This window comes from Grus americana, chromosome 17 (assembly GCF_028858705.1).
Source record: "Grus americana isolate bGruAme1 chromosome 17, bGruAme1.mat, whole genome shotgun sequence".
Taxonomy (NCBI): domain Eukaryota; kingdom Metazoa; phylum Chordata; class Aves; order Gruiformes; family Gruidae; genus Grus; species Grus americana.
Window position 1 is genome coordinate 4,899,203 of NC_072868.1, and position 20,753 is coordinate 4,919,955.

A 20,753-nucleotide genomic window follows, 5' to 3' on the forward strand; every position below is an offset into this window, starting at 1 on the left:
GTGATTTACAGCGCTTTCCTGGACGCAGCAGGGTTGAGTGAATGCGGTGGCTTATTTGTTTGCTCTGAATAGGCCCCGGTTTTGAAAACGAGCCTCGAGTTACTGTGAGACAAGATAAGAACGGTTGGGGGAAATTTCAGTGTTCCTGCCTCGCTCCAGGGCTGGGCTGCGGCGCTGCGCTTCCCGTGACTCAGAGCGGCAGCAAGGCACCCGCTTCCTCTGAAATCACCCGGGTTTTGCAAAGCTGCCGGTACGGTCATTAAGTAAATCAGGTTTTTAGTAAGTTACTCTCCGCTTCGTTGCGTTTGATGTCTAAAATACATCTCGCTGTGCTCCTGTCGTCTCTAACGTAGTCAAATTGACCGCTTGGAAAGGGGCATCTTCCGACGCAGCTCACGTAGCCTCTTCCTGACTCCAGGCTGGTTTCGTTTTGCTCCTGCGATAAGTCGAACAGGGGTCAGCAGTTTTTATCGAGCTATATTTCTTGCGAAAGGGAAGCGTTATCCGCGAGGAGAGATACGGTACCCTGTGTGACGTGGACGCGTGGGAGCTGATCCGCAGATGTGGGCAAAGAGGACCCCTCAGTGGGTCAGCGTAGCCTGGCCCCGTCTCTCGCTGCTGGTTTAGTCCTGGGGGATGTGCTTCATCAACAGCAAATTCCTCCTTCGGAAATATCGGCAAGGAAGGGATTGCCAGCCAAGAAGTTGGGGAAACCTTGTCATTCAAATTTAGTCCACTCTCTGAAGAAACTCCTCAATTTAAATACTCTCGGTGGAGGAAGAAGGGACCAGGTGGTTGCAAAGCATCCCAAAACTGCTGCCAACGTCAGGGCGTCTTTATAAGAGCTCCTGCTTCTCCCACAGTTCCTGGAAGAACCTCTTTCTAATGCTCTTGGACTCTCACTGCAGAACAGAAATCCAAGGGAGGGTTTGCATATCTTCCCCAGCTACTCTGGGGCTCAGGTCTATCTGAATTCCCATCAGACCGGGGCTCTGGTGGGCTGGCACTGGGGGTGGAGGAGACAGCTTTGCCTTAGGTCTTGTTCCCTTCCCACGGTGACTCTGCAGATCACAACTGCCGTGATTTGTTCCTCTCCACCTGCAGTGGGGGTGGCCTTGCCTGAACCTCGCCTGTGTGTGCTGAGCATTCATCTCCACTTTTATGGGTGTTTTATTTACTAAAAATCCCTGGCGTGTATCTTCTCCTTTTTAATCTCCTTGATGCTGTTGCGCATTACAGGCATGAAACACCTTTATTGGGTCTGTCTCGAAAAACAACCCTCTTGAGGAGTAGCCCCGCTGGGGAGCAAGGCTTCAGCAGTGAAGGGGTTAATGCGGTCCGTCCCGAAAACTATCTGTGCCTCATGCCAAGCCTGATTGTCATCTTGCTTCTTTTAGCCCCTGCAGTTGTTCTGTCCCCAGAGCCCGTGGGTGGCCATTTGATCTGTGAGGGATGCGTGTTTGTTGGGAAACTGTCCCTTGCTTCAGTGCTTCTAGTGCCCTGTTAGGTGGAAGAGGCTGCTGCTCCTTCTTCTGTCCTTCAACCGAAGGTATGTGGTGATGTGTGGAGACCTTGGCCAGCATGACATGCTCTGTTCCCCAGTAACAGGTTGCACAGATCACACTTATGCAACCAAGACCTATTTTAACTCACTTTTTGCTGGCGATCCCCTTTTTCCCAGGTGTGCCGTGGATGTGCCGGCTGGAGGAAAGGCAATGGTCCTGTCGGGGCATGGAGCCAAGCCAGAGGTTAGAGCTGTAAGATCTGGCAGCAGCAGGGCAGGAGAAGCATGCAGCCTTCACCCACTCGCTTTTCAAAAGGGAATACAGCTAGAATTTGGTTCAAGGTTTGTAGGTCAGGTTTCCATTATACAACCGTACTGGTTGCAGCTGCTCGTGTGAGATCCAGACCTCGTTGGATGCTCCTGGTTTGGAGGGCTTCTTTCCCCAGGAATTATTCTTTACGATGAGATGTACAGGAACAAATGGGATTTCTCTGTTGTAGCACTAACTGGGGTGGTAGTGGAGGCTTGGAGTGGGATATGCTTCAGTCTGTGAAATGTGGGAAACATCTCAGAAGCAGTTGTTACGAACAGCTGCTTGGAAAGAAATCAGTGTTTTTAAGATTGTTTAATTTGAGACAAAGGTAGGACCAAAAACAGTTGAGGGAGGGATCTTTCTTACTATTGATTACAGATCTAGTAATGAGGATCAGATCTCCTGCATCTCCCAAAACAGGTACAAGTGCTCTTGGCACAAGTTGCACTGGGCATGTGGATCTCTGCCCGTGTTTGAAGGACAGGACTGCTTCTGTGAGGAAGGGTATACTCTGTGTTAGTGAGTGAGAGTGCAACCCGCCCGTTCATTTCACAAGGGCTAAAATGATCCGTGGTGTCTCCAGGACCCAGAGCACCTTGATTCCTGTCCTCACGGTGGTCCTTAAGGGCCCTGACACCCTGGCTAGCCAGCCCTGCGCTCGTTCTTGAAGGACTTGCTCTCAAAAAAGACACTAAGATGCTACGGGCCTCTTCTGCTGGATGTTGGTCAGCAGAAAAATATGTGTAATTTCACCAGAAGCTGCCAAAGTTGCTCAGTTAGTGCTGGCGATACTGAATTTTGGGTTTAGTAGCGGGAGCGCTGGATCTGGCCCAGGCGGTTGCACGGGACTGCACATCTGCCCAGTACCGCGCACAAACCTCACACCCACTCCTGGTTCCCTGCGCTGTCACTGGGATCCATCTCTGCAACCTGTAATTAGTGCTGTCAGCAGAGCAGTGTAAGCAGCCACTTAAGCATTAATTACTTTAATGAACTTACTAAGGTGGGTTTAGCTACTAAAGCATTTTGTTGTTACTATAAATTTTTAAGTCAAAATATTAGACTGCAGAATCGATGGGAGATGACGCAAAGCTTGAGCCTGGCTTTTCTCTTGTCTTAATGTGGGGGGGGTTTAGGTAATTAAATCATGCAGCCTTTTCTCTTCCGTTGCACAGAAGCCGGCATGGCCAGCAGCGTGGCAGCAGAGCGTAAGGAGGCTCTTCTCCCTGTTTGCTCATACGTAGGTGTAAGGGATGCAGTGAGTACGGGGCAATCTGCCATTCAAGCCCAGAAGATGGATGTCACCTTTCTTGCATTGTGACAGCTAAAAGGTGGCCCATGACGCTTGGGCTCTTGTAGTGTTAAATATGTAATGAAAAACTCCCTGATGTGAGGGATCTGCTGGTGAGGGAGCTCTCTTAGAAGCAAACAGGATGCAATAAAATGGTTCATTAACAAAACTGGTTTTAATACAGAAGTAAGCAGAGTTTTCACCACTGCGGAGAGGAGAATGGTCCTACCATTGCTAATGGCAAAACTTAAAGGGGAATTTTAATGGCTGTTAATTATTTTGAAAACTGCAGGTTTCTTGGGAAATACAATATACTTTGGCAAACTGAAGCTTTTCTCCACTGTTGCAGAAAGGAAAACTGTAATTCCTCTGAGCTGCCTCTTGCTGAAGAGGGTATGGGAGGCATTTGAGTTGCGATACTCATGTGGAGAGTCGGAGAGGGTCTTTCATCCCAGGACAGGAGACCTCTCGAAGGGGCGAGGGGGGAGAATTGCGATATATTGCTTTCTCTCTGCTGCCTGCTGTTGCTGTTGCTCCCTGCAACTCCTTGTTCCCAGCATCGAAGAGTTATGCCTTCAATGTTCAGAGATACTACGCTGATAAAAGGGATGCTTTAAACCTGCGCAAGAGCTGTAGGAATTACGTATTTTTTAATTTGGTGGTTTAAACTACGTATTTAGTATTAATACGCTCGGCATGTAAATACAAAGCAAAATAAATTTAAAACCCAAAACCATCACTGTATGTGCTGAGACTAAAGTGCTCATCCCAGAAACAGGATGAAACATGAGTGACCTGGTCTGAAGCATTAAGGCAAAGCATGTTCTGGAGGAGAATTTCAGCTTTTTTCCACTTTAAGTATTTGCTGATGAGGCCAGAGACCCCCTCGCCAGAGCAGTCGGGTAAGCGTTGGGAGTATTTTGCTCACATCCCCGGTGTGAGCTGTGCCTCTGGGTTTGGACCCGAGCCCTCTGTCCCGTGAGGGAGCATCCCTGCTCCGCTGCCACGATGTACCCGACTCCTCTGCAGTCTGCCAAAGGGTTTTCTCTCTCTTCCCTGCTCTGATCTGAAGGGTTTTTCTGAATGCGAGTCATATTCTGTAGATGAAAGCGTTTTAAGCTGACTGAGATGGCTTTTGAAAGCAAAGGAGCCGCTTGCTAAAAAGGAAAGTGGTGTCGACCCCATGCACGGTTTCTTTCTTTACTGCATCAAAGTGCAGGAAGCTCAGCAGAGGAGAGCTGGCAGTAAAAGCTGTCTCGGTTTGTGTTCACGTGGGGCTGGTGCTTTGGTGTCTGAGGATGTGGCAAGGATGGGTGAAGGCAACAAATTGAACTTTTATTTCTTTCTGAAAAGTCTAAATGACCTGTCAAGCTCTCAAGCCGCTTCCCCATGGACCAATCTCCCAGCAACAACGAAGCTATATTGCATCATCCAGCCTGGGAACACTCATCTTCTGCTGCTTGAGGTGGTGGGAAGCAGAAATCACGTAGAACTTGTGAGAGAAGAAGTTTGAGTGCGTTGTCAACTTTGTACGATGAGGCAGGTGAAATATATATTATGCAAAGTATATGCAGAGTACTTAACAGACTATAGATCAGCCCAGGTTGTGTCATTGCGTGCCCACTTGTTTTGACCTAATTTAAAGGCCTTTTGTGCAGTCTCTGAGGAGTCATGGAGAGGGATTTTAAACCTTCTTCAATGAGATTAGGAAATGTTAAGGAAATGAACTGTTTGCCCACTATTCTTGATAATAGGGCACTTTTTTTTTAACTTGGATGCTCAAGATAATGGGTTATAAATTTGGATTACACTAGTAGCAACCTGCAGCAAATGTATGCCATGATCTTTATTAAACAGACTGTCCTCAACTGGGTCAAGCCCAGGGCCCACGAGGTGGATGGTCTCGAGCTTCAGCCCCTGGCTGGGTGGCCTCATAACTGGAGCTGCCATCGCACAGATTCTTAGATACCTTCTGTCAGGCCTGTCTCACTGATTATAACTAGTACTGTAACCGTGGAAAACCCCCTGCGTCTCTGCTGAGCTGAGGTGCTGCCTTCTGATTCAGCTCTTAAATGTATGAACCAGTTTCCATGCAGCACCTTTGATGATGATGTTCACAGATAAACTCCTTTGACTTCTCTGACAAGGGTTTGTTGGGTGCCAAGGGCCGGGAGAGCGGCCCCTGTGGCTCTCTTATTTTGTGGTTATGTTGAAAACAAATTTGCAGTATGGAGAGTTGGGGTGCACACGTGTTTTTTGGAAATGCCCCTTTTTGGTGTGTGGTGGTACAAAGATTGCCCATGCCTCCAGGTCCCTCCCACCAAGGAGCAATGTGCCACTAGCTGTGGGACTTTGTGCGGTTGCCCACTGCCTCTGTGCCCCGTGCTGGCTTCGGGCTGTCACGGGGGTGATGCTCAATATCAGGGGTTGCTTTGGGACTGGAGGTGTTTGACCTGGAGAGCAAACTGAATGTGCTTATTTGTACAGAAAAGTAGTTCTAGACCGTGTGATATGTCTGTGTGTGACAGATGCTGAGATGAAGATTGAAGGAGAAGTGATTTGAATCTCTGGGGGAATAGTGGGATTTGATCAGCCCTGAAAACTTGCAAACTTCTGGGACTTGGGCTTGTGAGAGGGGAGATAAAAAAGAGGTTGTCCTGGCCGGGTTGCTGGTGAAGATCAGGGATGTTTGTCAAACGTAGGCTTGGCGACCAAACGTGCTTCATTCTCCACCTTGGTGACGGCACCATTCCTGATTCATAATTAAACGAAGTGTGCTGCCATGCTGCAAGCCCTTCGGATGAAATGCCTCCCCCACCTCTTGCGACTCGCTCTCCTTGTCCTCGATGTGGTCAGCAAACAGGTCCAGCCTGAGTGGTGGAGACCCTCCCGAGGGAGCAACACCAGCCGAGAGCTGCTGCCGAGTCACAGCTTCTTTTTAAAATACCCGTGGACACAATTACCGAACTTTTGTCAAATACAAGGTTCACCTTGGGGTCTGGTTGCCGTCAGAGCTGTTAACATTGAGATTTCAGCTGCTTTGCCCAATTCCTCTTGGTTGTGCAGCCAAGAGGACAGGGGAGAGGAAAGAAGAGTTTTCTTGTGCTTAAAGGGCAGAGCTGGGACCTGGGACTCAAGGGCATGTCGCAGCTGTGCAGTGGACCGTCACTGTGACCTTGGCAAAGAAACCTGAGCCTCCAGAGTCTTGGTCTAACTGGGGCTGAGATGTCACATCTGTGAAAGGAGGTGAATGCTGATTGTAAAATCCCGGGAGACAGCCTGGAGCTCGCTCTGCAGAGATCTCTGGATGAAAGGCTCTGTTGAAATTCAAATCTCTGAATTGTGTAAAATTTGCTGCTGAATAATTACAGGTTGCAAAAACAGAAGGGCTGCTAAGGATCAGCTGATGCTTCTCTGGTAAAGTTCAGGTTGCTGCTGAACTTGTGTGAAAGTTTTTTCTTTAGCGTTTGCTTTTTAAAAGGAAACCACAATCTCTTTATTTGACAAAAAAAAAAGGGGGGGGACTTTCTGCTTTTATAGACTTTTCCCTTCCAGCGCTGCGCAGCAATGCAGTGTTTCCAGTAAGAAATGGTGGTGGTTTAGCAGATTACACTTCTCCCATGTGGAGTGATGGTGTGAGACGCATCTGGGCTGGGCGCGACCCCGTGGGCTGGCACCAGCTCCTGCCGCTGCCGTGTCACACCAAGCTGGTTTCGAGAGGGCTGCATTGCAGAGCATGTCCCGGCACACCACGCTTCTGCCTTACGCAGGTGCTTAGACCTTGGCTATGTGGCACCCTGTGTCATGAATGCAGTGATCCATGGGAGCAGACCTAAGGATGTGATTTGGTCCTGTATCTCTTAAAGATCTTCATCCCCAATGTACTCATCCTAAACTAAAGGGGGACAAAGTTGGAGGGGAAAAAAACCCCCTCAAAACGTGCTGATTGAGGTCAGAGTGGATGCTGCTGAGGAGCTGGAGCTTCTCTAAAGAGCAGGGCAAGGTTAGAGGTGCACAACAGAGAAGAAGGGTCTCTGAAGTGGGGCAGGCTGAGGAGAAGAAAAGGGGAGAGCCCTGTCTGCCCGGAGCTCCTGGGCTGCAGTCAGTACACTGTCACTGCGGGGAATCGTTTGCTAGTAATTCAGGGAAGCTTGAAAAGCAGATATGTATTTCCCCAGCCCTCCACCAAAACCTCTTCTCTGTTACCCTTTTCCTGTTTTATAATTGAGACTTTTAAAAACATGTGGTTCAGGTCAACATACAGCTGCTTAGCTGAGGCCATAGGATGCCTGAAATACGAGCTGGGGCAGAGGCTGTTGACTCTGGAACCTAATAACACTTTCAAATGGCAAGATGAACTTTTTTCTGCTATACAGAGCATATTAGAGTATCCTCTGGCAAATACTGGCAGGCTGGCTCTGCGTGGAGCTCGGGGGGGCATTGTAGGTCTGCTCCTCAGATCACCTGTTATGTTATTGTGTTAATGTAACTGGGGAAGCTCGTCATGTGCTCAGATGGCTGCAAAAGTTTTACCTCCTGACACCATTGCTCCCTTTTATCAAAACACTTCTTAAGATGTAATTTCTATTAAAGCCAATTAATTTTTTTGCTACATTTCCTGTTTGGTACCCTGAAAGATTTATTTCCTAATAAGCTTAGTGTAGACATCACAGGTGATGACTGCTGCATGCCTCAGTAGATAGGTTTTGGTCCAATACATCGAAAGTAGTTTCTGAACAGGCATGTAAGTGGGATCCTCTGCGCTACTTGGATCAAAGACTTTGATGTTGCGTTGTCTGAATGGATTTGCATGTGTTGTCATGACTTCCAAGGCGAGCTTTTTGTAGGAAGAAAGCTGGAAGTTGCCAGAGCAGCAGGAGAACAGGAGGTCCTGGTTGAGCATTTCCTGACTCTGTAGGTGCCCTTTGACTAACTCGGCCTGAAACACAAAGGGAAGTGAGATGTGTTGCTTGCCTGCTTGCACCCACCAAACCCAACGCTTCAGGTGGGAACTCAAGAGATGGGGAATGCAGGTTCCTACTGAGCTGCTGCTGGAGGATGTGGCTGTCCCTCATCTCTCATTTTCCGTTGGTGTTCCCTGCTCAGGCCGCTGGCTCATGTGGCTTCATTGCAGTGGGACGATTCCCTCTGGATGTTGTTGGTGCCTTCTGCTGAGCACCATCACGCTCTAAAAGCCAGCATCGCTCTGCTCATCACTACAGCTTCTAAGTTACCCTTGGGAAACATGGCCTTGGTCTCCTTGATCGATACCTCCATAAGTCTGACTTAAATTGGGGTGGTTTTTTAGTACTCTTTAAATCCCTACTCCAAAATGCCTCTTAGAGAGAGAAGAGGCTCTTTGGCAGCCCAGGTGTCACTGTCGCAATGATATTGGGGAATCTGCTCTCCTGGCTCCCTGCCCACAGAAATCCTGCTGCAGGCAGCTAAGCCCGAAGGTTATATAAAACACTTATCCCTGTTAAAGCCCATCATCTCTTTAAAAACCATACCAAAATGATTTATTTATTCTTCCAATAACAGATGAGGAATGGGAAACCAAGAAAATGATCTCTGACTTTAGTTTTCCTTTATGTATTTGGTATCTCCTGCATGGGCCGATTTCACTGTTAGTCTGAGCAGGCGGAGAGGATGAGGATGCTTTTGAACATGATGCTACGTCCTGAGAAAGGCTTGTCAGATGGCAGCATCCTCTAATTTTTATTCTCCTTATTGAAATGAATTTGGCTTTGTTTCTGCTGCGTCCGTTGAGCGTCGCTGGTTGCAGATGGGTAACTTGCACACTGTTACTTGTCTGAGTAATCCCAGGTGGATGGCAGCCATTAAAGAAAGATGCTTTAGCATCACTAGCACTAAGTAGATTATTAAAGCCTGAAGTCCTTTAGATACAGAAGAAAAACGTGAGATGCAGTAGGTTTGGGTGCCTGGCTGTGGCCCGTTCATCGAAGACGCAGCTGTAGATGCCGGTCCCCCTGTAGTAGTATTCTTGGCACTCTGGTGCTACAATGATGGATAGGGGTCAAAGCATGAAGCAAAAATTGACTGAAATAGCCACAAAGATGGGGAGAAAGAATTGGACCCTACGCATTAAATAAATGTATGAGTTGTTGCCAGCTCTCACTTGCTGTCAGAGTAAAACCTGTATACGGACCGGGCCGCAGTGCATGTGCGTCCAAGCTCTGTGGGAAGAGCCTGCCACGTGAAGCAGGGTCTCTGGGGCTAAGGAAGGGGATGCCCTGGTAAGCGAGAAGCATCAAAATCAGAAATAGATTTTTCCTGGAGACAAGCGGCACCTGAGCTGAGGGTAGCTGCCTGAAATGTCCCTGCCCGTGTGACTACGGCACGAAGCAGATGGGGCTCTGCTGGCCTCTTTCCAAACTTCCCAGATTTTGAGGGTATATTAGAAGGAATGTGTGTGCCTAGCTATAAACTAGGTGGGAAGTGTCTTAACAGGCTTTGAACCTTCCTGAGAAAGCTCGGTGATCAGTCACGTTGGGATGTCTTAGTTGCTAGCTCAGCAGGCAAACTGGGCCATATTTATTTTTAGGCATACTAAATGTTTGAAGCTGTCTGAGTGTGGGGTTTTGTTTTCTGTGGGTTTTTTTTTTGTCTTTCAAAAAGCTTTTGCGGAGTTTGTCAATGGAGCAGGATGGGCTATCAGTTGTACGTTGCGGGGAGTGGAGGCTGAGTAAGTTCATCCTGTTATTGCTCATGGTTTAGATATGCTTTTAAATATGAATATCATAGTATGCTGTGTTAGGAAGCTGGATGCTTTGCTGGCAGAGCACTCGTAGCTTCAATGCTGTTTTCCTGGCAATGTTTCTCCTGTGGAATAAACATCCCTGCGAGACCATAACGGTAAAAATGCAGCTTTGAAGTAGCTGAGCCTACCCATAGGACCGGGCCTGGCAGGCTGGGATCGGTCCTTCTAGACCTTTGCCCACACACCTGTGTGGCGCAGACACCACTATCACTGCTGGGAGGAGCTTCTTCCACCACGCTGGGTTTTTGATTAAAGCTACGCTTGGGTGGAAGTGACTTCTAGCAATGTGTAAAAGTGTGCATCTTAATCCAAGTGAAACTTCTCTTTGCTTTATTCAGTGAAATCAGGTATAAATGTGTAAGAAATATTCTACTGCCATAGAGACCTCAGTGCAATAGTAGCTTTTAAAGGTGGCCTGAGAACGAAGAAGTGAACTAGAAGAGTTTAAATATTTTCAAAAAGAAATCATTGAGTGCAAAGGATCAAGATAAACCTGGATTTTTAAAAACTAATAGCCTGTGTGTTTAAGTAAACTCGGAGCACGCAGGTAAGCCTGCTCGCCGGTATGGGCAGTTTGCCACTATATATTTTTGGGATGAATCAGGACCTCCTGTCAGAAAGGTGTTTGGTTTTTTTTTTTTTACCCCCTGGTAGCCGTATCAGTTTCAGTTGGATTTTTCTCTTATGAGTAATAAGTAATAATAATACTTGAGGTATGCAAAAGCTGGGTATAGATGGGAGTGTAATAGTATCCAGAATTTTATGATGTAGCTTATTGACTGAGAGGGAACTGTACCAACAAAGGCATTTTTTCTCCATGGAAAAGTCTTCATCTGGTTTAGGAACTTTTCTGGAAAAGCTGTTTCTAGTGTAAACTCAGTGGGAGGTAACATCGATGAAAAACAATAGTGCTGTAATATCTCTTCAGGTGAGAGCGCTGATTACCCCGCACTGAATTTTCCTTGGGGCCTTTGCAGTGGCTTCTTTGTCTTTCCCCTGATTTATGGGTTTGGGGGAGAATAAGCGAGGCTTGGACATGCTTGGGAGGAGAGGGAGCTCCTGAGAAGTGGGTGTGTTGTGTGCAGGGAGGAGAATCTGTCTGAGGCTGCCCCAGGACATGTGATGGAGGGTGACTTAAAACCTAGGATGTATTTTCACAGCTGTTGTGGGAGCTTTTTCCATTTAACACAGCACAGATGTGAATGATAAAATATAAATTGAAGATTAACGTACACCATCTTGGCATGTGAGAGGTTCAATTATAGGCAGAGCAAGCAGAATAATGGAAAATACATTTGAGTGATTGTTCAGTTAATATAATTTGCAATGAATTATTCACAACAATTTGTTCACCCAGCTCTTATTGTAATCATTTTCATTCCTTCATTTGCTATGCGTTTGAAACTGCTTCCCACAACTTGTGCTTGACATGTAATAAAGTATATCCACGCATCCAGCCCCTTCTCCCCACCTCCCCCCGCCTACACGCATAGAAGGACAGATTTTAAAGAGCTCAGCAGTTTAGGTACTGAGCTCTCTTTAAGAAGTTAATCGTAAGTGTCAAAGTGGAGGCTGCTCCTGCTGAACTCGCCGATGTGACCCATAAAAGCCCATTCTGTCGGGCTTGGAGCGCCCTCAGCTCGCAGAGACCCATTTCCAAGCTGTACCTTGTGCATATGGGGGGGTTTGTCTTTCACGCGCGGTGTGCTGAGGCTTTTGCCGACAGAAGGCGATCAGCTGGTGTCAAGTGATTAATCTGCATCCTTGCGAGCTGAAGCGTGCGCTTCCTACCTGGATGGCATCGTTTGTGCCTGGAGGTGGGAGGTGAAGGTGTTGGGCTTTGCACCGGCAGGCTTGAAGAGAAGCACTTTGCTTGCTCAGGTCCCTGTCCCTTATGTTGTGCCTTAAGCAGCAGAGCGGGTTGGTGGCAGTGCCACTGAGGGTCCGGCTTCCAGCACTGCAAAGCGTCGCAGTTGTGGCCCCCCCCTTTCCTATTTTTAAGGCACTGGAAAACCCACAGATGCACATTTCTCCTGAAGGCCATCAGAAAGGAGGGCTTGTTCTTCCTGGCCACATGGAGAGCAGGAGGCTTTCACCCAGGCTGTTCCTGGGTAGTGGGCATGGGGAGGATCCATGTCCTCCCTCCACAGGTCTGCCCTCAGGGAGCAGGGGGTGACAAAGCTGCTCTTTGCCACCCCGTGCCTTGCTGCTGGGGGTGGTGGGCAGGAATCGGGGCTGCGTTCTGCTGCGAGCTTGGTGGGACCTGGGTAAAATCCTCTTGCTCGTAATAGGGGGCATGTGTGATAGGGAATGGCAGTTCTTGGAGACTTCTGCCTCGCTGTTGGGATTTGTTGTGTGGAGCTTGAGGAATACTGAAAGCAACGTCCCTCTGACTTTAGAGAAAAGAGCCAGGGCTTGCTGCTGCCCAGCCCTGTGCTCCCCTGCCGAACCCCGAGATGCAAACTTCGGCTTAGGGCTAGCTGGAAAGGAGTCTGATCTCTTCTTCGAGCCATGTTTGCCCGGACTCGTTGGTACCACATCCATACCTAGCCTCATTACCTGACTTCTCTGTGCTCTTTTCTGGTGTCTTGTGGTTGTCAGTCTTCGATGTGTTGGGAGATACTGGGGAATGTTCTGAGGGCTGTGGTGAGCCGGTCCCAAGGGCAGATGGGGGCCGAGGCAGGTGCACTGCGAACGTGAAGGCTGCTGCAGGGGTTAGTGGAGAACTCAAAGCTGCTTTAGGGTAAGATAAATCCTTCTCTGAATCTTAACCCTTCAAGGACTCTTACAAGCTCTGTCAAGCCGTGGTCGCAGAGCCTTCAACACAAAACCCAATGCTGCATAACAAGCTGGGATTTATGCTACTGCTTCTTCCCATGGAGGACAGCACTTGTAAGAGTAATCTGCCAGCATCTACTTGTCCAAATGTCCATAATCAGGCAAAATATGATTATGGAGCTGCATGTCATTAGTACACAATGGCTCTTAAATGGCTGAGATTGAATTAAAACCCTAATGACAGAGCATCTAAAGTAAATAAGAGACAACCAGATCCACTGGTGAATGCCTTGCCTATCGCTCAGCCTGGATTAGAAGAGCAGGAGCTTGGGGCTGGCCAGAAACACTAGAAGCACAGTCATTAAATTGGATATACTGGCTGGGGTTCAGCACTCTTATTACTGTCAAGCATGCAAGTGTCGGGGGGGTGAGCTGAGTGTAGGCCTAGGCTTCCTGCGCCGGCCTTTGAGCTGGAAAAAGCTTGGGCTCTTTGGACTCGCCGCAGTGGGGGATGAGTTCTGTTCGTTGTTTTATTCTGCTTTTTTGTATCAGTTTCATCGAGCCAGTGTCGATGCAAAAGTAAATTCTAGTATGTATTTTGGGTCAGGTGAAACAATCCTGTGACATATCGTGTTTTATTTTACTTCTGTCCTGTTTTGCCTGCCTTTTTGATAACATCAGACTGGTGACTTCCAAACGAAACTTTGCTTTGGTTTCGATTTGCCTTTCTCGCGAGTTTTTTTTCCAGATCTTTTAAACAAAGCTTCATGAATCGACATTGATGTCATTGTGGACATGTTTTCCATGTTCTACCTTGGATGCCAGAAGTGCCCAGTCCCCAGGGACAGCCCTGACGTGCTGGGGAAGTAGCTCCCTCTAACAGTGGGGCAGCCATGGGCCAAAAGCAGCAGCAGCTGAGGCTGCGGGGTGCTTTGGGAGTGACCAGCCTTGCAGTCATTTGGATTGCCAGCTCTGAAGATGGTTATTGCCCTTTTAGTTTTGTTACTGTTCCTTATTTTGCAGCTCTGGTTTCGCTTAATGGTTACATCTTTGCCAACAAATAAGATGGGACTTGAATATCTGTTGTTACCCTGGCCCCAGGGAGATGATTATGAACCTCTGGCTTGTGCCTGTGCTGTCAGTGACATCTGAGGTGGAAAAAGCACTAGGTAGTGAAATCTCTGGAGAAAAAGCAGAGAATGAGCAAGTAAACAACAGAGGATGGGTATAGATCATCAAGATTTGTCAGCAATGTTGAATTTGAAGAGTTTCTGGTGTTGCTATTAATTTACTTCCTCTGCCAGGCTTATTGCTATTACCCTGTGCAAGATCTGTACCTCAGAGCAAACTTTACCTTTTACCTAGGGGCTAGTGGCTTTTCGTGTGTTTCAGAAATTTGCATTTTAATGGAATCAATCTTATCCTTTCTCCCCAAAGCAGCAATAAAAAAAAAAAATAAAGCCCCTGGGAAGCTTTCTTCAAATACCCAACAGCTCATGCGAAGTGTCCAAAGCAACCCTGGTGGATTTTAGATGTGGCAGGTCCCTGAACATATTGGGCTTCTTATCCCAGATTGGTAACTTCTTGAGGCAAGACCTCATCCCTCCCACAGTGAGATCTCTCTTACGGTTGTAACTCAGGACCCAAAAATCACTGCTTGCCTTTGAGGTGTCCTGGGCAGCAGCGCGCAGATGTTGCATTCAGGTGTTGCAAAGCACAAGATAAAAATGAGGTTGTTCCAGCACAACCGTATGAAAACGATAGCTGTCATAGCAAAGTCTCCTTTGGAAGGAAGTTGTATGCTGGTGCTCTCTGCTGGATAAAACCAAGAAGGCCTTTTGCTCACCGGCGCTGTGGTGACTGCAGGTTCACGCCAGTGTTGAGCTCTTGGCTGCGAGATCTGCAGCTCTGCCCACACTGGGACACGCTGACGGTGCGAGTTACCTTTGTCTTGAACTGGCCGGGTGTAGCTGAGAGCAAGGGATGTCTTAGGATTACTGATCTGACTCCTTTCCTCCCATCTCCTTCCCTTACAGTGTGCTACTTGCTGAAGAGCAACATCAGCCCAGACCTGTGCAATGAAGATGGATTAACTGCACTGCATCAGGTGAGGCGTGGGAGGAGGTCACAGCTCCCTGCCGCTCCGTGCTGTCGCGTCTTCCTGCTGCCCTCTGAGCAGACCTGTCGGGGTAAACAGAGAGAGCTCTTGTATTTCATTTTGTTGCTCAGCTAAAGCAGTGAAACTTCACTGTGTTGTACTGACGATCCTGTTTCTTGGGGAGCAAACTGAGATCAAACCCTTCTCTTGCTGTATCCCAGACTTTGTTCAGTGATAAAAAGGGCTTCGGACTTGGGGCTGGATTTCAGATGTGAACGTCATCTCTCTCGCCCTTTAATCTTTGCAGGGCTGGGCTGTAAACTCTTAAAGCAGGTTAACTCAAATTGAGAGACTTTGGCAACCCCTGAGTTTTGAAACTGGTTTAAATAATCGATGCACAGGATGTTTGGAGAGCCTGCTGCTGCTCTCTGTAGGCTCAGGGACTTCCAAAGGTCTGTATGAGATGGCAGCAGCTGATGGCCAGTAAAATACAGACTTGTGGTGTCTAAGCCTGTGTCCTTCCTCAGACCCTCTGCACTGATCCCATAAGGGTTCTTCTAGCCTTCTTCCTAACGCCCCCCGTCCCCCCCCCGCCTCGTGAGTCCCGCTTTGCAGTGCGAAAGCACCAGGAGAGTCAGCGTGCAGAAGGCCCGTGGGACTCGCCGTGCCTGGCAGCTGCCGCCTCCGCTGCGCGGAACAGTGGCACGGTTGTCACACTCGCTCCGAGGGCGGAATGGGGACTCATGGTTTTCTCGCCCTTAGTCCCTGCTGTAAATACTCCCATTGACTTGAGATTTCAGATTCTTCTGCAAGTCGCTTGCTGTCTTCAAAGCTGGATGGATGTTTGCTTAAAAATGCAAACTGACTTCTGGAAGAATAAAAGGTCCCCACCGCCACCACCTCTCCAAAGAGATGTTATTCTGCACACAGAGAAACACTGACCACCTCATTGCTTTCCCCACTAGCTACTGAAGCCATGGAGAATCCCACCTTGCCCCCTAAAGGATCAGTTGTTTGGGAGTTGAGGTGGGAACTTTGCATTCACTGGAATTAATTGAATCCCTGAACAGAGAGAAGCTGCCAAATGAACGTTATTGCCCATTAGCAGTGGCTTCCAGTGAAGGGTGCAGGTACCTTACTGTGATAACTTGGCTATGTGACAGGTGCGATTTTAACCTTGCTTCCATATACAACCAGTAAATGGAAGTAGAAATACATAAAGGGTCCTTGGCAGATGGCTGGTTAAATGTTTGTTGTGGGGTGTAATTCAGCACCATTATAAGCCCATCCTGCAGTGCTGAGCTGTGGGTCTGCAGTAATGCACAGACCAAGAGACAGAACAAATCTTATTTTCGTGTCTTTATCACACACACGTTCATGTCAAGAAGTAAGCATGAGGTGGATCAAGGAGCAAATTCCCCCTTCCCAAAGGAAAGCCTTTGAGGTCCTTCTTGCAAGCTGCCTCTAGGACTGGTGTAAATGCATCGAGGATGGTGATACTTTTCAGGAGGTGAAATGCGTCATAATTCTGGGAATTCGACTTGCATTTCTTCAGATAACCGTGGTAGGTAGCCTGAGCTGCTGGGAAGACTTTTACTCATCACATGTCAGTGTGTGGGATTTTCCCTAAGAAAAGGGAATGTCAGCTTGTCAGCTCATCCCTTGGTATGTGGTTATACTGGTTACACTGAATTTCTGCTATGTTTGCTCTTGAATATGAAAGACCCAGTGGGACGGAAGCTGTGTGCATATTTGCTCTTGTTCCCTACTGGTTCTGCCCCCAAACAGAAAGGCTTTGTAAAACACCAGTGACCTTCAGTCTGTCCAGTGTAGGTGTTCTGCATGGTGCCTTTCTGACCTGGTTGTGCTCAATTTAGTGGTTAAGTCTGTTGGAGATGCTTGTTGTCAAACACTGCAGGATAAAGTAGGTCTCCATGTCCAGGTACCTTGGTACAACTGAGCAGGTATGAGCCCTCATCTTCCCCAAATTTAAAAAAACCCAATCTGTCTGCATCTCTTCCTCACCAGTGCTGCATAGACAACTACGAAGAGATAGTAAAGATTCTCCTTAACCACGGGGCCAACGTCAACGCGAAGGACAACGAGCTGTGGACTCCATTGCATGCAGCAGCTACGTGTGGTCATATCAACCTGGTGAAGATCCTCATCCAGCAGTAGGTGGCTTTTTGTGTCTGTCCCTTTCTGCAGATCGGATTCTACCCACAGCTTCTGTGGATGGAAACCGAGACTGCTTAGTACCTTGTGAGATTGCAGCAGTGGTGATTATTCCCTGCTTTCAGGCTATTCATGGGGCTCCTTCCTGCGTGGGGCAAAAGGGGGTGGAGGAGGAAGAACAGAAAGGCTGAGGAGATGCAGTAAAGCCCTAGATGACTTCGTTCAGTTTCATGAAGCTTCTGGAGACTGGGCCAAAATTTGCCATTTTTTGTCTGTGTTCTGGTGTGTATGCACCTGTGTTTGTGCTTGTTGAACTGTGCTCGCTGGATGGGTAGAAATAGGAGCAGCCAGGAAGATCCACCCTAAGCTCTTAAACATGACTTCAGGTCTTCCACCCACTGCCAAAGAGACACTGATGTAGGGCAGCATGTTCATGTAGCTCAAATACTTGGCTGAACTTTGTGACCCGTCTTACTGGCTCTTAATTAGTAACTAGTTAGCTTCTTTTAATGCATTTGTTCCTCTGCAGTGTGAGACAGGGTGCTCGCACTGGACCTTCCACTTGCCTTTACCAAGGCCCTAAAGCTAAAGTCTTTCCTAGACTTGCTGGGAAGGAGGAGGAAGCCAGATGTGTTTTGAGCTGTTCCATGTGCAGCTTTTAATAAGCACCTGCTGTGAATCCTGTCTGGAGCAGGTAGTCCTGACTCTGTGTGGAGCCTTCTCCTCCATTTCCTGGAGTGAGGGTATAGAGGGCAGAGCGTGCTTTGGGAGCGTTAACATCCACCTGGCATGGCAGTGACTGCTGCTTCTCCCTCGGGGAGAGAGACTTCTCCCTGTGGTTCTGTCATCTGGAGACGAGCATTGAAAATTTGGCCCTTCTTCTTTGGCGGTATGATGAAGGAAATGGAGCAGAGGATGCAAACAATCGTGTCTTGGAGGACGTTTCCATTTGGGTTAGGAAATTTTTGGATGGAGGGCATAGAAATGAAACAAACAAATGTGGAACAATATAATGCATTCCAGACTCTTAATTGAAGATAGGGGAATGTCATGGGGATGGGTGGCAGGGTGAAGAACTGAAGCTTATGGCCCTAGTTGTCCTAGACTGCCCTGTGGTAAGTAGTTGCCAGCAAATTTGGACTCTAGTAGTCTAATGTTGTAATCCCATGCTCAGAAACAGTCTTCCCTGGACTTTTGAGGAATGGGGTGATTTAATTTGTTCGCTACAATCAAAGTTGTCCTTTACAGGAGGTTTCACATCTCAAATGACTAGTTAAACGCTGCCTTTGAAGGCAATGTTACTGGTGATGGGACCTGGAACCCTTGGAGACCATCAGAGGAAGCAGCCCACAGTTCCTTGCTTTTTTATTTGCTGATTAAACTACCGCTGGAACTTCGCAAATGTGAATTTCAATGTCGTTTGCTCTGCTCAGGCAGAGGGGAAAAACCAAATAAACAGGAATCTAAATGCAAATGGATGCTGTCTGCAGTCTTTCCAAGGCTGGTAACTGTCAAGGTAGATCAAAATTCAGCTGGAACTATTTAGCAGCTAGCTGAAATGGCACAGTTCAGAAGGTGCTGGAAATTTTCTACTATGTGGGAACATGGGGACAGCGATCAATTTAGCTGGCAATTCTACTTTCAAAGAGTGACCTCCTGGAGGTCCCCAAAGCACTTAGAGAAGTGCCTTTGGATAATCAGAAAGAAAAATTTACCAGTTGACAGGATTTATTTTTTTTTTTAATTACTATTTATTGTCAACGTGCCCTTGGCTAGATGGAAGGCTCCCTCCACCATTCAGCCCGTATCTTTCACAACTTTCCTGGTCCTTGGGAACTTTTCATTGAAGGACTGCCAGATGCCCAGATAAGAAGCTCCTGGTAGTTACTTGGCATTGTTATCCAGAAATACAGCAAATAAATCACTTCTATCATTGAGAGGCTGCCGGTCTGTCCAATGCCAGGATCAGGAGAGGACAGAAATGGTTCAGTGGCTCATGTGCCCCGCAGCCCATGAAGGAGGCGTAGCATGCTGCCTTTCATCCGTTTCGGGGATTTATCTTCCCCATTCCTAGCTCCATGGCCTTGCTTAAAATCTTTCATACCTCACACAAATCTTGGTGACATTTGGGCAACTGATAAAGCCCAGTGAGTTTTTGCTAGGCGTTCACCCCAGTGTTTGACACTGTCTGCTCTAGGACGTCTGAGATCCTTTCTCGTGTAACTCTGCTTTCTCCTTGCAGTGGAGCAGACTTGTTGGCAGTAAACGCAGATGGCAACATGCCGTATGACCTCTGCGAAGATGAGCCAACTCTGGATGTCATTGAGACTTGCATGGCCTATCAAGGTAAGAAGATTGAGTTCATGTAAAATACAAAACTGGGTCAGTGTAGTACTAAAAATTACCTTGTTTCTCAGCTCTTGATTTGCCTCTGGAGAGAAGCAGAGAGCTGCTGGCTGGCATAATTTCTTGGAACCTGACTCTGTCTAGTTCCTCTGATTCCTAAATAATGATGAGGGTGAAGGACAGCTGTCAGTCCCCTCAGCTACATAGCCTCTGAAAAGGATGTGAGATCATATCAAGCAGGAATCATAAATCTAATTTTACTCAACCAGTGGAGACACGGACCCTTTCCAACTCTTCTCTCTCTAACTCTGAATTTTAACAGGAATTACGCAGGAAAGGATCAATGAGATGCGGGCTGCTCCAGAGCAGGTCATGATCTGTGACATTCATGACATACTTGCAACTGGACAAGACCTGAACAGGACTGATGCCCAAGGTGCTACGCTGGTGAGTGAAACTGGTGTGGCTTCACTTCTGCCTTCCTTAAGCCCGTGGGTTATGAAACCTGCCCTGTGGCTGGAGTCACACAGAATCAACACGTACAAGTCACTGAGAGGAGTGAGGAAGCTATTTTGATCTCTTTCCCTGTTTTAGTTTATGGTCACGTGGGAACAGGCTTTGTCCATGAGTACACCTGACATAACTTAGTGTCTGACCCTGCTCTTTTTGAAGCGAATCCCTTGTACGTGTGAGCTCTGTCAGTTGTCCTGCAGCAAGGCCGCTGTGCTCCTGGGTTCTGTCCGACAGTGGCTGGTTCCAAAGAAAGGTGTGAGAAACCCTGTGAGGGAGAGCTGCAGAACATAGGTAGCACTTCTGCTGACCTCCAAGGAAATGGGACTGAAAGACCTCCCAGGAATGTTTTACTGCTCATCAGTCTTGTAGTCTAACCCGACTCCCATGGAGGAGACATGAGAGTCCTCCGGTTTTCGTGGGAGCAGGATCTGGTGTTGGGCACTCTGGAGACTTTCTGCCTCCTTTCTACTTTGCACAGCATCTGGCTTGTGCAGAGGCAATGGAGTGCTGTGTTTATTCACGTAGGATGGCATCTGCCCCTGGGCAGAGGAGAGCGCTCGGGACAAATGCACAGCACAAAGCAAGCTGGCATCTGAAATGACTGGACAGGGGCCAAGAAGGCTGAACACTCCTAGTCCTGTTCCCTTCTTTTTCACCTGCAAAAGTGTGTCTTAAACCCTTGCTTACAGCAGTCCCAACTTCAGGAAAGTTCAGTGATGTTGTCATACATGCTGGGACTTCCATACAGCCTTGGTCATTTGGTGCCTGATACCCAGGCCACTTGGTGTCATTTGTTTGATGGCCAGACCATGGCAGTGCATCAGGTTTCTTAATCAAAATTGTCACCTACAGCATATACCAGAAGCATAAGTGGGGGGACGGATTGCCTCCAAGATAAACTTGGATGACTGAAGCTTTTATTGCAGCTTTTTTTTTTTTAAAAAACATGTTTTT

The 20,753-nt window shown here is 47.7% G+C and overlaps 1 protein-coding gene across 4 annotated transcripts in view; it reads left to right on the top strand.

Moving 5' to 3' along the window:
- PPP1R16B (protein phosphatase 1 regulatory subunit 16B) overlaps positions 1 to 20,753 on the top strand; it is a 59,640-nt gene that overhangs the window by 33,226 nt on the left and 5,661 nt on the right. For all 4 annotated transcript variants that reach the window (XM_054845706.1, XM_054845707.1, XM_054845705.1 and 1 more), the window contains exons 3-6: positions 14,704 to 14,774; positions 16,794 to 16,939; positions 19,183 to 19,286; positions 19,609 to 19,733. In XM_054845706.1, coding sequence (XP_054701681.1) covers positions 14,704 to 14,774; positions 16,794 to 16,939; positions 19,183 to 19,286; positions 19,609 to 19,733 — 446 coding nt within the window. The remainder of the gene's footprint in view (positions 1 to 14,703; positions 14,775 to 16,793; positions 16,940 to 19,182; positions 19,287 to 19,608; positions 19,734 to 20,753) is intronic.